At 42.9% G+C, this 16,128-nt stretch overlaps 1 protein-coding gene across 1 annotated transcript; it reads right to left on the bottom strand.

Moving 5' to 3' along the window:
• Positions 1 to 746: 746 nt before the first annotated feature.
• On the bottom strand, positions 747 to 15,991 carry LOC118397373 (cullin-5). Its single transcript, XM_035792043.2, has 19 exons — positions 15,845 to 15,991; positions 14,676 to 14,785; positions 14,468 to 14,567; positions 14,071 to 14,247; positions 13,730 to 13,871; positions 13,466 to 13,611; positions 13,300 to 13,380; positions 13,094 to 13,187; positions 12,863 to 12,993; positions 10,849 to 10,956; positions 7,679 to 7,743; positions 7,234 to 7,366; positions 6,863 to 6,994; positions 6,644 to 6,767; positions 6,275 to 6,450; positions 5,955 to 6,116; positions 5,665 to 5,783; positions 5,081 to 5,204; positions 747 to 4,892 (listed from the first exon to the last, which is right to left on the bottom strand). The coding sequence occupies exons 1-19, from the start codon at positions 15,866 to 15,868 to the stop codon at positions 4,698 to 4,700; spliced, it is 2,343 nt and encodes a 780-aa protein (XP_035647936.1). The 5' UTR covers positions 15,869 to 15,991; the 3' UTR covers positions 747 to 4,697.
• Between the last annotated feature and the right edge of the window lie 137 nt (positions 15,992 to 16,128).

The raw sequence follows: 16,128 nt of genomic DNA, 5'->3' as shown, positions 1-16,128 counted from the left end.
CTTATAGTAGTGGTGGCGCTTGGCTTGCACGTGAAAATTCAGAACACACAACATTCTATAATAGAACTGTGTTACTTGTGTATCTTTTTTGACACACAAAGACCCAAACAGCGTTCCATACATAGCAGGTCAATTAAACTTTATATATATATATATATCAAAGGGCAATCATCACACTATCTTCTGTTCCATAAAGTTTCTGACTTCTTAAAAGAGGCATTGGTATGCTAACATTCAGGAGGGCTACTATCAAAGTACACTGAGAGGAAGAACAACATTTTGAATTGTGCCTGTCCTACACATGTCTATAGATAAGTACATCTGTCTATAGAAAAACATCAGAAGACAAAGGAAACCAAGAGCGGTGGAGATGACTCTCTCTTTACAGTACAGTTTTTATTTGCCAGGAAATAAATTATACAAAAAATAGCTCAAAGTCACAAACCAAAAAATTATAATAATGCAGCACATCTAAGTAGTTGAGCCCAACAGCCAGAATACTCCCATTCAAACAATGTACAGCATTATATCTTTACTCAAAGTTGGGTCACATTCATCTGGTAATGTTATGATTGATAAAACGTAGTTTTCAAGTTTCCACTCAAGGCTCCAGATATGCAAGTAGGGAAGAAGAGGAAGAGATACGCGTCTTATGATTACCCATCTGTTTACCATCATCACAAACACTTAAACACAAACTGAAGCAAGATGTCAGTCTCATAACACAATAAGAGTTGCTCTATCTGAAATTTCTGTGCAGAGAAAAACATTAATTGTTACAACAAAAATTGACTATGTCATTGTTTAATACTGTTTATTTGTTGTTACTCATAAAGTTACCTAAGTTGTGTCATCTTAAAACATTGTTGAACATGGCTAAAATCTAGAGAATAGCTAAGTGTGTCAGACGGAGTTACATTAAGTACATTACTCTGATAACATATCTTAAGAATGCGCTAATTGAGTGTGCTAAATTACTAAAATGTAATAACACTTTGCTTACGTCCCCAAATGACACCTTATTCCTTATATAGTGCACTACTTTTGACCAGAGCCCTATGGGCCTTGTTCAAAAGTAGTGCACTAAAATAGGAAATAGGGTGTCATTTGGGACAAAGACTTCTTCTCTAGGTTGTTTTGATGCAACAACTACAGCAGTGATGCGTAACAATTAATGTCAGATACCAGGGAAGGAAGACATGAAAAAGAACAACGTTACTAAAACCTGGGCCTGCTTGGACACAATGTCATTCAGTGGACGATATCACCGCATAAAACTGTCAATAATGATAAACACACTTTTTATTCACAAAGACAGATATCCTTCAGAGTAACTATTCTAAAGTTGAACTCGTCAGTCGGTTGAAAAATGTAACTAGCTCACATGAAGGAGAGCCTCTTATTGCCAGTTGACAGGTAGTAGTTATCCACACATGACATTATCCGGTAGAATAAACTATTAAATGTTTTGTCAATAGTCATTGTGTGTACGTGTGTTTCTCATAGGTGTCCTCCACTGTAGAATGGTGGACTATACGGTGCTGCGTAGGTATGTAGTGTGTGTGAAATAAAGCCATGACATCATGATCAAACAATTCATAACTGCTAAATCCCAAGTAATGTTTCCATCATCTGACAATCACTTTGTCTTGAGGTCTCTGAATTGATTCCAATGTGGTTGCATTAAAATCAGAGCGAGAGAAAAGAGGACATTGACACCTAGGTTGCGTCCCAAATGGCACCATATTCCCTACATAGTGCACAACTTTTGACCAGAGCCCTATAGGTCCTGGTCAAAAGTGGTGCACTATATAGGGAATAGGATGCCATTTGGGGTGCAGTGTAATATCCCACAGTACAACATTATCCCAATGCCAAAAGTAAAACAAACTAAAAAGAGTAAAAGCGGGATAGTGTTATTAGGTCGTCTCATACATTTAATCATGTAACATTACTCCAAATCAATAAGTGGCTATGTACACCTAGTAGCCCGCTACAGACCCGACCTATTTATCAAACACTCGCATACAAACACTCGACAGCAACACATTTTATTTTCCTTCTATCATCACCCTCCCCACTCATATCATACTGCAACACACAGTCTTCTGTAAAAGGTTGTGGGTAGGGTACATTAATAGCAACACTGCAGTGCCGTTGCTTTAGCAAAATGACCTCATCACAGGAAGTGCTCTAGTAGGAGGGGTTGTCTAGCTATTGCACTGGAGGGATTTTACTGGGACACCCTATTCCATATATAGGATATCAAATATTTTTCCCTTAGTAGGGAATATATATATATTTTCCTACAGTGCTCAAAAAAATAAAGGGAACACTTAAACAACACAATGTAACTCCAAGTCAATCACACTTCTGTGAAATCAAACTGTCCACTTAGGAAGCAACACTGATTGACAGTACATCAGGAGACGTGGAGGAGGCCGTAGGAGGGCAACAACCCAGCAGCAGGACTGCTACCTCCGCCTTTGTGCAAGGAGGAGCACTGCCAGAGCCCTGCAAAATGACCTCCAGCAGGCCACAAATGTACATGTGTCTGCTCAAACGGTCAGAAACAGACTCCATGAGGGTAGTATGAGGGCCCGACGTCCACAGGTGGGGGTTGTGCTTACAGCCCAACACCGTGCAGGACGTTTGGCATTTGCCAGAGAACACCAAGATTGGCAAATTCGCCCCTGGCGCCCTGTGATCTTTACAGATGAAAGCAGGTTCACACTGCGCACGTGACAGACATGACAGTCTGGAGACGCCGTGGAGAACGTTCTGCTGCCTGCAACATCCTCCAGCATGACCGGCTTGGCGGTGGGTCAGTCATGGTTAGAGCGTTGGACTAGTAACCGAAAGGTTGCAAGTTCAAATCCCTGAGCTGACAAGGTCTGTCGTTCTGCCCCTGAACAGGCAGTTAACCCACTGTTCCTAGGCCGTCATTGAAAATAAGAATTTGTTCTTAACTGACATGCCTAGTAAAATAAAGGTAAAATAAAATAAATAAAAAATGGTGTGGGGTGGTATTTCTTTGGGGGGCCGCACAGCCCTCCATGTGCTCGCCAGAGGTAGCCTGACAGCCATTAGGTACCGAGATGAGATCCTCAGACCCCTTGTGAGACCATATGCTGGTGTGGTTGGCCCTGGGTTCCTCCTACTGCAAGACAATGCTAGACCTCATGTGGCTGCAGTGTGTCAGTAGTTCCTGCAAGAGGAAAGCATTGATGCTATGGACTGGCCCGCCCGTTCCCCAGACCTGAATCCAATTGAGCACATCTGGGACATCATGTCTCGCTCCATCCACCAATGCCACATTGCACCACAGACTGTCCAGGAGTTGGCGGATGCTTTAGTCCAGGTCTGGGAGGAGATCCCTCAGGAGACCATCCGCCACCTCATCAGGAGCATGCCCAGGCGTTGTAGGGCGGTCATACAGGCACGTGGAGGCCACACACACTACTGAGCCTCATTTTGACTTGTTTTAAGGACATTACATCAAAGTTGGATCAGCCTGTAGTGTGGTTTTCCACTTGAATTTTGAGTGCGACTCCAAATCCAGACCTCCATGGGTTGATAAATTTGATTTCCATTGATGATGTTTGTGTGATTTTGTTGTCAGCACATTCAACTATGTAAAGAAAAAAGTATTTAATAAGAATATTTAATTCATTCAGATCTAGGATGTGTTATTTTAGTTCCCTTTATTTTTTTGAGCAGTGTATATAGGGAACATAAGCTACTTTTTTAACCCATAGAGTTCTGGTCAAAAATATTGCAGTACCTAGGGAATAGGGTGGCATTTGGGAAGAAACCTGGGTCATGACCAGTCATGACACCCCCTCATGGTCTGACAATAACACACCTGTCATGTCCTGTCCTGCACTGGCTATAGGTGGGGGAAAGAGAAGAATCAAAGATCGCTAGAGAGCTTTGTGACTTCGATCGATTGGATGACGCTGTGCAGCATTTAACAAGCGAGAGACAACACACAAGTGTTCATAAAAATAATGATGAGCATTGAAAAGTAGAATGTAATTGATATATAAAGCCATTCAGACACACTGAAACACAGAAAAGTGCTGATGTTCTCGTTTGTTCTCACCCAGCGACTGGCTGATATGTGAGGAGTCATGATCCTCTCTGAGGGGTGTGGCAGTTGGGGGTGAGGGGGGAGTGAGATACACACACACGCACGCGCGATGGGTCCTCAGGTGATTGCAAGACTTCCACAGAGCAACAAGCTGTCAAGGTGCAGACACACATATACATAGACACACACAGTACATTTGGCAAAATACACTCCTCTCTGTGTCTACTCCATAATGATATAGACCACTAGTCCTCCTGTCTGTCTCTGTGCGGACTGCGTAAGGAGGGTAAGGCAGGGAGAGTTTATTTAATAATGTCTCTACTGTGATACTGAGACTGTCAGTCAGCCCCACTGTCCTCCTGTCCTTCTCCTCCTGGACCCCGAGGGGCACCACAGTCTGAAGACTACACCATCCATCTCATACAGCCAGCCAGCCAACCAACCAACCAACCCCCCCCAGGCCGCAGAGATATTCTCCTTCCTCTTCTTCTGAAACAACCACTCCTCCCTCCTCCTCTTACTGCATTTCTTCTTCCTCCTGCTGCAGCGAGGGCCCAGCCAGGTCAAGCAGTAGGTAGATGGTTCCAATCCAGGTAAAGGGGTTCTATGCCATGTAGATAAAGGTGTTGATGTCTGTCTCGTCCCGTTTGATGTATTTGTGTTCGATGAGCCACTCAATCTGTTCCTTGATCATCTTCTTCTGGGGCAGGAACATGTTCTTGAGGATCTCTACCAGTTCTGTCTGTAGCTGAGCGTTACTGATCCTCTTCCTCATCTTCATAATCTGGATGATGGCCTCCTGGGGGTCAAACAACGTACAGCATTATATCTTTACTCAATGTCGAGGCACACATTCAACTGGTATTGTTATGATTGATAAAAACTTGCAGGGTGGAAGGCAGTAGTGCTCCATTAAAGTCTTTGGGGGGAAGAAAAGTGCTGAAACTTCAGATTACTCAAATTGGACCTTTCAATGTGTAAAGTTACCTGGGTTCTTAATATTCTCAGCTGGACGATGCCCTCATTCTCCTCCTCTCTCATTCGCTCTGTGGTCAGCTGCAATCGACCAATCAGATTAATCTTGCCCCTTTTTTGGACCTTGGAGTTTTTACTGAGAAACAGAGACAAAAGAACTCAACATCCGATCAGCCATCACACCTGAAACTGCTCAACATTCCATCCTGGTCCTCAGTAGGAAACCATGACAACAAAGCTTTCATCAACATTCAAACTTCCCCAAAATGAATAATGAGTTAGAATACATACAGTTACATTAACTAAATAGAGCATGAATCAACATGGTAAGCCAAAAGCTGTTGAAGTGAGGTGCAATTAAGGTTGCAAAACACTGCCATCTTTCCCAAAAATCCCAGGTTTTCAAGAAATCCCTGTGGGAATATTCCTGGATTCAGGATGGAATAAGCAGGAAACTCTGGAATGCTCCAATTAGTACTTCTTTGAAAATGTGAGAATTTGGGGAAAGGTACCAGAGTTTAGCAACCCCAGGTGCATTCAATGCCTTTATTAAGGTCAGGGGGCTAACACAATGTTGTGGGTTCAAAGCTACGTACATGAGAGAGAAGTCCTGGTTGACATAGAACAGGGTGCTGTCTGTGAAGTCTTTAGGGGAGGAGACTGAAGGCTCATAGGACAACACCTGCCTCTTCAACTTAGGGAACGCTACCAGAGACTAGAGACAGAGAGGAGACAGCAGAGAGGGAGAAAAAAAGGAGAGGTCATTCGTTTCTTCTCTGTGTATGAATTGTGTTTATATTGGCATGTGTGCTTACATTTTTCAATCCCAGAGAGTGTGAGTGTGTGTGTATAAAGTACCCAGAGTCTCTTTGTGTGTGTGTGTTACCCAGAGTGTGCGTCGTAGCTCAGCATCGGGAAGCTCGGTGGCCAATTTAAGGTTCTCGAAGCTGATTCGCTCCCGCGGCCGCTGGTTCCAGGCAAATAGGACAGCCAGCTGAAAGGTTGTGACCTCCAGGTCATAATGACCCATTTCGTTCTTGAAGGTGATCTAAACACACACACACACACACAAAAACACACAGGTACACACACACACACGGGAGAAGGGGATCACTATGCCGTTGGACATGAGGTGATAGTAATATAATCCATGGAAAAACTACTGAGTGTGTGCGTTTGCTGTGTGTGTGCGCATCTCCCACTCACGATGCCATTGGACATGAGGTGGTGCCAGTGTAGTTTCCTTCCGCTGTGGTTCCTCTTGTAGAAGTCTTCTACCTCTGGGATCAGATCCTCCAGCTCAGTAGGCAGAGACACAAACACCTTCTCACTGCTCCTCGACCACGCCCCCGCATTCAGGATCTTTATATTCACACTGTCAGCTGGAGAGAGAGACAGAGACAGAAACAGAGAGAGACAAAGAAAAAGAGGCAGAGGCACAGAGAGAGAGAGAGAGACAGAGAGAGAGAGAGAGAGCGAGAGAGAGAGAGAGAGAGAGAGAGAGAGAGAGAGAATTTGTGTATTACTATGGTACACCAGCTGGTGGAGTATTGTGGCTGTGTTTGTGTTTGTTACCTGGTAAAGCCAGCTTGTTGTGTTTGTGCATCTCCTTGAAGACCTGGTTGAGATCATCCGATACTTTAATGTCCTGGAACATCCTCGCCAGCTTATTCACATAGTCTGCAGGCATCCCCACCTCCTACACGCATACACACAGACCCAGCGGAAAAAACTCAATCAAAAGGGGATATAGAGAGAGAGAGAGAAAGAGTGTGTGTGTGTGTGTGTTCTTACCCTGAGCCACTCTACCATGTTCTCTTCTATTTCGCTGTCGGCTGAGATGTCCAGGATCAGTCTTCTGGTCAGGTGGGCTTTATGGTACCTCATAAACACATCCTTATTCTGAACATACTTCAATACCAGCAACTAGAGAGAGAAGAGAGGGAGGGAGCGAGAACACATCCTTATTCTGAACATACTTCAACACAACCAACTAGAATAGATGGTGGTGGTGGTGGGGGGTAGAAGACTATGGATGCATCCAATTTCTACGCCCTTCTCTGAAAGTGCACACTTCCTGTCATGGATTTCACAACAGCAATGCTTAAACCAATCCAATGCTTGAGAATCAGGGCTCATTCTACAGTACTAGGGGAGAGTCTCACCACTTCTTTGAGTTTGAGTTCTATCTCCTCTGATGTGAGTTTCTTGCTCAGGGTTGTTTTCCTCAGCAGCATGTCACAGTAGTTGGCTAGCAGCTCTGGACACTTCGACTCTGGCTGGGTCTTCAGACCTACCCTGTAAAGACACACACACAGATTAATAGTACACATAGAAATCTAATTACTAGAACAGGCCTCCACATTCAAGTCTGGCTGCGTCCCAATTCTCCACCCTTTTTCTGAAGTCTACATGAGCACACTTTCCTCCAGCCAATGGTTACACTGATCATATGCTTTTAAATCCATGATGTGGAGTGTGAAAATGCACCCCTCAGGAAAAGGGTGAAGAATCAGGATGCAGCTCATATTCTGTGATGGGTGGACTAGCAGCCATATTGACCCTTAACCAAGGAATATAATATAAACATACAACCCAGGTTTGTCTCACCCTTTCTGTTTGAGGGGCAGCTCCAGTTTAAAAATGGTGGCATCGTTCACCACAGCTTTGTAGGCCTGAAGAGAAACACAGAACTGTCAAACCTCCCGCTATCCCCCCCTTTTTTTCTCCTCCTCCGTCCATCCCCCTTTTCTCTCCACCCCTCCGTTACATCTGCTCTCTTCAACCCTTTACTCTCGCTTAATGTCTCTGCCCTCTCACCCCCCTTTTTTCTCCTCCATCCCCCCTTCTCTCCACCCCTCCGTCTCCTCCCTTCACCCCCTTTTGTCTCGCTGTATGCATGTACAGTACCAGTCAAACATTTGGACACACCTGCTCTTTCAAGGGTTTTGAATTTTTTCTACATTGTAGAATAATAGTGAAGACATCAAAACAATGAAATAACACACATGGAATCATGTAGTAACCAAAAAAGTGTTAAACAAATCTAAATATATTTTATATTCTTAAAGTAGCCACCCTTTACCTTAATGACAGCTTTGCACACTCTTGGCATTCTCTCAACCAGCTTCATGAGGTTGTCACCTGGAATGCATTTCAATTAACAGGTGTGCCTTGTTAAACGTGAATTTTGTGGAATTTCTGTCCGTCTTAATGCATTTGAACTGATGGTTTCGGATTTCTAAACATTGAATATTATTAGTCATCAGTTATACTAGAGACATAAGGGGTGCCATAGTCTAGGGTCTGCACCAGAAGTTAATGGGTATCTGTAGGAGGAATGGATATAATAGATGAGTGACAGAAAGACGATCACATGTTGGCTGGCACTGATAAGGGTGGAGAGCTGTGGATTAGTGAGGAAGGGGGTCAGGTCAGATTAAGGGAGAAGGAACAGTTTATTGCCGGTATCACTTAATTCCCTGCCTAACAACAAAGATGTTATGTTTAGCGAGAAGGAGGAGACTCCACCAAATTGGGGTGTATATATACCACCACTGGTGGAACCACGTCTTTGTCTTATGTAGCTGTATTGACCCAATGGGTGAATAAAATTGGTTGGAGCTTTCATAGTGTCTATTGATTTCTTACTCTGATATTTAGAACCTAACGGAGCCAATCAGTTGTGTTGTGACAAGGTAGGGGTGGTATACAGAAGATTGCCTTATTTGGTAAAAGTCCAAATCCATATTATGGCAAGAACAGCTTAAATATTTAAAGAGAAATTACAGCCCATCATTACTTTAGGACATGAAGGTCAGTCAATCCGTAATATTTCAAGAACTTTGAAAGTTTCTTCAAGTGCTGTCGCAAAAACCTCGAAGCACTATGATGAAACTGGCTCACATGAGGACCGCCACAGGAAAAGAAGACCCAGAGTTACCTCTGCTGCAGAGGATACGTTCATTAGAGTTGCCAGCCAGTGGAGGAGGTGTTAAACCTATTGAAGTCATTACCAGATGGTAAATCTACAGGTTAGGGTCTTATGGACAATTTTTTGCTTCACTGTGCTGCTCCCCAGATTGCAGTTCCACTGAGATACATATTTAATTGGTCACTGGAAAAGGGGACGTTTGCAAATGTATGGAAGCATCTGAAACTGTGTCCTATTCCGAAAGACAGCAAAGAACCCATTACTCCTGCTAATAGTCGACCAATTAGTCTACTCCCTACACTCAGTAAGATATTGGAGGGTATTGTGAGTAGACAAATGTGGGAGTACATGGAAAATAATGATCTGATTACAGCCAATCAAATTCTTCAGCAAATAACAAGCATTAATTGAGAGTCAGGTGAACTACTGTTCGGTGGTCTGGGGAAATGCATCATCAAGTGAAGTGAGGAGACTGCAGAATGCACAGAATAAAGCAGCAAAGATTGTTTTAAGGTGAAGATATGGTTCTTCTGTTGCAGTCATGGGCAGTGTCCTTGGTTGGTCATCAATCGACAAGGTAATTGAAAAAAACGTGCTTATTTTATAATATACATAATTTAAAACGGCCAAGTTCTATTCACAACGGTATTCAGTTGGTAAGAGACAGACATTCTGTAAATACTAGGAATAGATTGTCCACCATCTATGCGTTATCCAGACAGAAAAGAGAAATAGGCATTTCGATTTAGAGCAATACAGAAATGGAATAAATTAACTTAGCAAACTAGAAACCTTTCAATATATAAATGTATATATATAATTGTTTTTATTTTTTAAATATAGTATATAGAAATGTTGTGGGATTATAGTAGATGAAGAATCAATATTTTTTTAGATTGAGTATTTATTGGGTCATTATGCATGTTTGTAATAGTGTGTTATATGTGAAAGTGTGTTTGTATTATAAATTGTATTTTAATGTTTAAGGACTCTTGGAAGATAAGTCCAAATGGGGACTAAAAGAGATCCAAATCAAATCAAATCAAACCAGCCCAAATAAATGCTTCACAGAGTTCAGGTAACAGACACATCTCAACATCAACTGTTCAGAGGATACTGCATGAATCAGGCTTCATGGTAAAATTGCTGCAAAGAAACCAATACTAAAAGACACCAATAAAAAGAAGAGACTTGCTTGGGTCAAGGAACACGAGCAATGGACATTAGACTGGTGGAAATCTGTCCTTTGGTCTGATGAGTCCAAATTGGAGATTTTTGGTTCCAACCGCAGTGTCTTTCTGAGATGCAGAGTAGGTGAACGGATGATCTCCGCATGTGTGGTTCACACCAAGAAGCATGGAGGTGGTGGTGTGATGGTGCTTTGCTGGTGACACTGTCAGTGATTTATTTAGAATTCAAGGCTATTTGACCAAGAAGGAGAGTGATGGAGTGCTGCATCAGATGACCTGACCTCAACCCAATTGAGATGGTTTGGGAAGTGTTGGACCGCAGAGTGAAGAAAAGCAGCCAATAAGTATTCAGTATAATTGGGAATTCCTTCAAGATTGTTGGAAAAGCATTCCAGGTGAAGCTGATTGAGAGAATGCCAAGAGTGTGCAAAGCTGTCATGAAGCCAAAGGGTGGCTACTTTGAAGAATCTCAAATATAAATATATTTTGATTTGTTTAACACTTCTTTGGTTACTACATGATTCTATATGTGTTATTTCATAGTTTTGATGTCATCACTATCATTCTATAATGTAGAAAATACTAAAAATAAAGAAAAACTCAAATGAGTAGGTGTGTCCAAACCTTTGACTGGTGCTGTATGTGTATGTGTGTACCTTGTCTCTGGCGGTGAGGAATCGAGGGTCATCCTGAAAAGCCTCCTTCACCAGTTTACTGAAACGGTTAAACAATGTCAGCAGCTGCTCCACGTACTTCTCAGAGTCCTGCACACCGGAATAAAAAGAGAAACATACAGATATACTGTATGTTACAGATACATTTTGAGTGAGTGTGTGTGTGTGTATATACAGTGGTGCAAAAAGTATTTAGTCAGCCACCAATTGGGCAAGTTCTTCCACTTAAAAAGATGAGAGAGGCCTGTAATTTTCATCATAGGTACACTTCAACTGTGACAGACAAAATTAGAAAAAAAATCCAGAAAATCACATTGTAGGATTTTTAATGAATTTATTTTCAAATTATGGTGGAAAATAAGTATTTGGTCAATAACAAAAGTTTCTCAATACTTTGTTATATACCCTTTGTTGGCAATGACAGAGGTCAAACGTTTTCTGTAAGTCTTCACAAGGTTTTTACACACTGCTGCTGGTATTTTGGCCCATTCCTCCATGCAGATCTCCTCTAGAGCAGTGATGTTTTGGGGCTGTTGCTGGGCAACACGGACTTTCAACTCCCTCCAAAGATTTTCTATGGGGTTGAGATCTGGAGACTGGCTAGGGCACTCCAGGACCTTGAAATGCTTCTTACGAAGCCACTCCTTCGTTGCCCGGGCGGTGTGTTTGCGATCATTGTCATGCTGAAAGACCCAGCCACGTTTCGTCTTCAATGCCCTTGCTGATGGAAGGAGGTTTTCACTCAAAATCTCACGATACATGGCCCCATTCATTCTTTCCTTTACACGGATCAGTCGTCCTGGTCCCTTTGCAGAAAAACAGCCCCAAAGCATGATGTTTCCACCCCCATGCTTCACAGTAGGTATGGTGTTCTTCAGATGCAACTCAGCATTCTTTGTCCTCCAAACACAACGAGTTGAGTTTTTACCAAAAAGTTCTATTTTGGTTTCATCTGACCATATGACATTCTCCCAATCTTCTTCTGGATCATCCAAATGCTCTCTAGCAAACTTCAGACGGGCCTGGACATGTACTGGCTTAAGCAGGGGGACACGTCTGGCACTGCAGGATGTGAGTCCCGGGCGGCGTGGTGTGTTACTGATGGTAGGCTTTGTTACTTTGGTCCCAGCTCTCTGCAGGTCATTCACTAGGTCCCCCCGTGTGGTCCTGGGATTTTTGCTCACCGTTCTTGTGATCATTTTGACCCCACGGGTTGAGATCTTGCGTGGAGCCCCAGATCGAAGGAGATTATCAGTGGTCTTGTATGTCTTCCATTTCCTAATAATTGCTCCCACAGTTGATTTCTTCAAACCAAGCTGCTTACCTATTGCAGATTCAGTCTTCCCAGCCTGGTACAGGTCTACAATTTTGTTTCTGGTGTCCTTTGACAGCTATTTGGTCTTGGCCATAGTGGAGTTTGGAGTGTGACTGTTTGAGGTTGTGGACAGGTGTCTTTTATACTGATAACAAGTTCAAACAGGTGCCATTAATACAGGTAACGAGTGGAGGACAGAGGAGCCTCTTAAAGAAGAAGTTACAGGTCTGTGAGAGCCAGAAATCTTGCTTGTTTGTAGGTGACCAAATACTTATTTTCCACCATAATTTGCAAATAAATGTGATACAATGTGATTTTCTGGATTTTACCCTCATTTTGTCTGTCATAGCTGAAGTGTACCTATGATGAAAATTACAGGCCTCTCATCTTTTTAAGTGGGAGAACTTGCACAATTGGTGGCTGACTAAATACTTTTTTGCCCCACTGTACATGCTTTACTACACTTACTAGTACCAGAAGTCCTCACAAAAATAGTAAACCAACTAAAATTCAGAGAAGTGAGGACATTTTAGGCTTAGGGTTAAAATTAGGGTTAGGTGTTACGGTTAGGTTTAGGAGTTAGGGTTTAAGAAAAATAGGATTTTAAATGGTAATCAATTGTTGGTCCCCAAAAAGTCCTCACAAGTATAGTAAGACATGGCTCTGTGTGTGTGTACATACAGAAGTGATAGTCTCTGCAGCAGCCACCATATCAGCCAGCCCAGCGTTCATGATGTGATCCTCCAGATCTTTCAGCATGGGCTCTATCCCACTAGGAACCTTATCCATCAGGGAAAACATCAGGTGGAGCTCTGCAGGGTGAAGGACATTAACGTCACACAAAGAAGGACCCTCTTCTATAACCGGTCCCAAGGTTGGTAGGTAACAGTAGTAATGCAACATGTTACTCACTGTCTGTCTCATTGCGTTTGATCATGCCGGGACATTCAGCCAGGATGGTTTCTTTAAACGACGTCACCAGAGCGTTCACACAACATTCCATCAGCTGGAGAGAGACAACAGAGACTAACATTGGTCTACATGACATCATCATCTCTTGACTGTGAATATGAGTTTAAACCAGTCTATACAGCCTCATGGGTAAACTGTCTACTCACAGCTTGGACAGAGTTACATTCACGACGAGTCTCAAGGTATCGAACTGCCCTCTTCTCCTCTTCTCTTAGCTTTGTGTCTGCCTGCAAGACACACACACAGTCAGTGAATGTATACACACTCACTGAGAGACATTGTCACAACACACACACAGAGCGCAGTCCTTACATATTTCATGTAGTTCTGGACTCCGTTCTGCTGTAGGTATGATGGGGCCTGTGTTCTGTAGAACCTCTCAGTTGAGTCCAGGTAGGCCTTCTCAAAGTTATCTCTGTAGATCTGGAGCTTGTCTTCAGGGTTAGAGCACAGGTTGACTACAAAACGCAAGCACACACACACACTTTGTCAAAATACCGAAAACATACCATACTTCACAAAAACTTCCCATATAAAATGTGTGGATATTAGCCACTCAGGGTGTATATGTCCTACCGTATGATTCTCGTACTCCTATAACCAGCTGGGAGTCAAAAGCCTCTCCCAGCCTTTCAGCATGAACCAGCTTCATAGCACTGTCCTGAAGACGGCTCTTTATGTTGGAGAAGATTGACTCGTTCCATGTGTCCAACATCAACTAGATGAGAGGCAGAGGGGGATATATATATATAAATAAGAGAGAGAAAAAGCAGGACAAGACAGTTGATGAATACCATCAAAAAGAAGAGCATTGTCCATCTCTCCCCTCCCTACGTACGATGCTGTAGTCTACATTAGACTCATTGTTTCTGCCCTGCCTCTCTCCTTCCTCCTCTCCCTCATTCCCCTCTCCTCACCTTGCGTACGATGCTGTCCTCAACGTTAGACTTCTTGTTGCTGCCCTGCTTCCCCATCAGCGTGATCTCCAGCTGACAGAAGGGTTTGGGCAGGATGTCACACTGCGTGAAGAACTTTCGCCACTCCACAATGTAGGCCTTCAGCAACGCTGTGTCATCCTGGTGACTCAACACACGCTGCCATGGAAACAGGTCAGAGGTTAGGTCAGAGACAGCTTGCATAGGTAGAGGTTAGGATTCAGAGGTTTAAGGGTCAGCCTCTTGCCTACAACTGTTATCACTGTACTGGAAAGGTGTGTGTGTATGTGTGTGTGTACGAAGAATAGCACATTCCAACCTCAAATGGGATTTCAACCATTACCGAAACCCTTCCCCTGTAACCCACTGTTCCACTTACGTTCTGAGCTTGTTTGATGAAGTCTAGGATGTCTTCTTTGAGGGCCTGGTGGATCTTAGCTGGGCCCTTATCATCCCACAGACACACAGCATGGACGTCTCTGCAACACAAAATAACAAGCGCAGGGTTTGTGTGTGTGTGCGGTTGCAGTATGTGTGTGTGTCTTCTGTGCAGTTTGGTGTGGTGTGATGCAGTGTGTGTATCTTACGAGAAGAGGTCGAACCACTGCTGCTTGGTGACAGCCTCCTGTCTCAGCAGCTTGAGAACAATGGGCCTCATCAAGTCCCACTTGTCCTCAAACTGCAAGGAGCCTTTATTCTGGAGAGAGATGATACTACTGTTACTACTCACTACAACTATACTGTTACTACTCAGGGTTGTATTCATTAGTACACACGGTGGAAAATGTTTGGCAACAGAAAATGAAAACAAGCATTTCTATTTGGACAATTTAAAGTAGTCACTCTCTGTTTCGGCTTGTTTGCTTATATTTTGTGCCTAGTGAATATGACCCAGGACTCACTAGAACTACTGTCAGACTGCAATGGAACATTATTCTGGAAAGAAACTGAAACAATTACTTTTACCACCTGTTACTTAGTATCTCAGACTACAGAGTGCCTTCACTCTGCAGAGAGATGACACCACTCACGACCCAGTATCTAGAACCATTCATTCTGGAGAGAGACGCGAACAACACTGTTCCTACATACTAACCCATTACCCAGTCATTTGCTACTGACGCTGTTCTGAATCAAATTGTATGTTTAATAGTAGTTTTCTATTATATTCTTTTAAAACATAACGTTACAATGGTTTAGTTCGCTAAAATAAATCCGGCTTCAACTAAAATCTTAGCTACAGACTACATGGTCAACAGTGTAGTTGCACCCAACTTTGATCAATCTGTAGCAGTCAAGATTGTATGTACAGTTTGCTGTGCTGGAGAACTGACAAACAGAACGAATGAAAGGTTAGCTTGCCAATTCAGCTGATTGTTCCACCACCTGCACAAGCCTTTGCATATTCTCTTACAGTTTGATGTGGCCAGACAACCGTTACTACAATGAACTGGGAATTATATTATTGATTAACTATCAATTTAAAAGACGAAATGCTTATGCCGGTGACAACTGTATTGCACGTTAGCCAGATGGCTGTCTAGCTAAATTATCTTAGCATCCCTTGCTAGCTAACTAGCAAGAAAGACCTTTCTGTTGCCTTAAATGCAACAACAACAAAAAAAACTGTCACAGTGTTCGTGGTCAGGTTTGTTTTGAACTCTTTCATGAACTTATTTACATCCAGACTATGGGCATTGGGAGCATAATCACGTGTTCAAATCCAGGTAAAATGTTGAAGTGAAGAGGCTCTTACCTTTAACAAATTAGACGTCGCCATGTTTCCTCCAACTTGTGCCCTCCTCGCGCAGTCTCGCGAGAGTATGGTTGGAGGGAATTGGGTAACGTAGCTTCTGACTTAAAAATAAACAGAGTTAAAGGCTAGATATTTGTCCAGTTTACAGCATTGTGTCATGACATTTTCACTGCTCTTTGTCTACTAAATGCACATAAGACACTGCACCAACTAGGATATTGCAGGTGTTGGAAGGTAAATACAGTAGGACACAGTTGACTGGGCTGGGCCAGTGCTAAACTTAG

This window comes from Oncorhynchus keta, chromosome 18 (assembly GCF_023373465.1).
Source record: "Oncorhynchus keta strain PuntledgeMale-10-30-2019 chromosome 18, Oket_V2, whole genome shotgun sequence".
NCBI lineage: Eukaryota > Metazoa > Chordata > Actinopteri > Salmoniformes > Salmonidae > Oncorhynchus > Oncorhynchus keta.
Note: the sequence above shows the minus strand (reverse complement) of the source record. Positions and strands in the feature narration are given on the sequence as shown.

Excerpts from the sequence above, each read along its gene's own strand:
- LOC118397373 (XM_035792043.2), bottom strand. The coding sequence starts at position 15,868 with ATGGCGACGTCTAATTTGTTAAAG. Across the intron at positions 5,784-5,954 it reads AGCTACGACGCACACTCTGG|TCTCTGGTAGCGTTCCCTAA; the intron begins GTAACACACACA and ends CTCTGTCTCTAG. Across the intron at positions 5,205-5,664 it reads AACCAGGACTTCTCTCTCAT|TAAAAACTCCAAGGTCCAAA; the intron begins GTACGTAGCTTT and ends TCTGTTTCTCAG.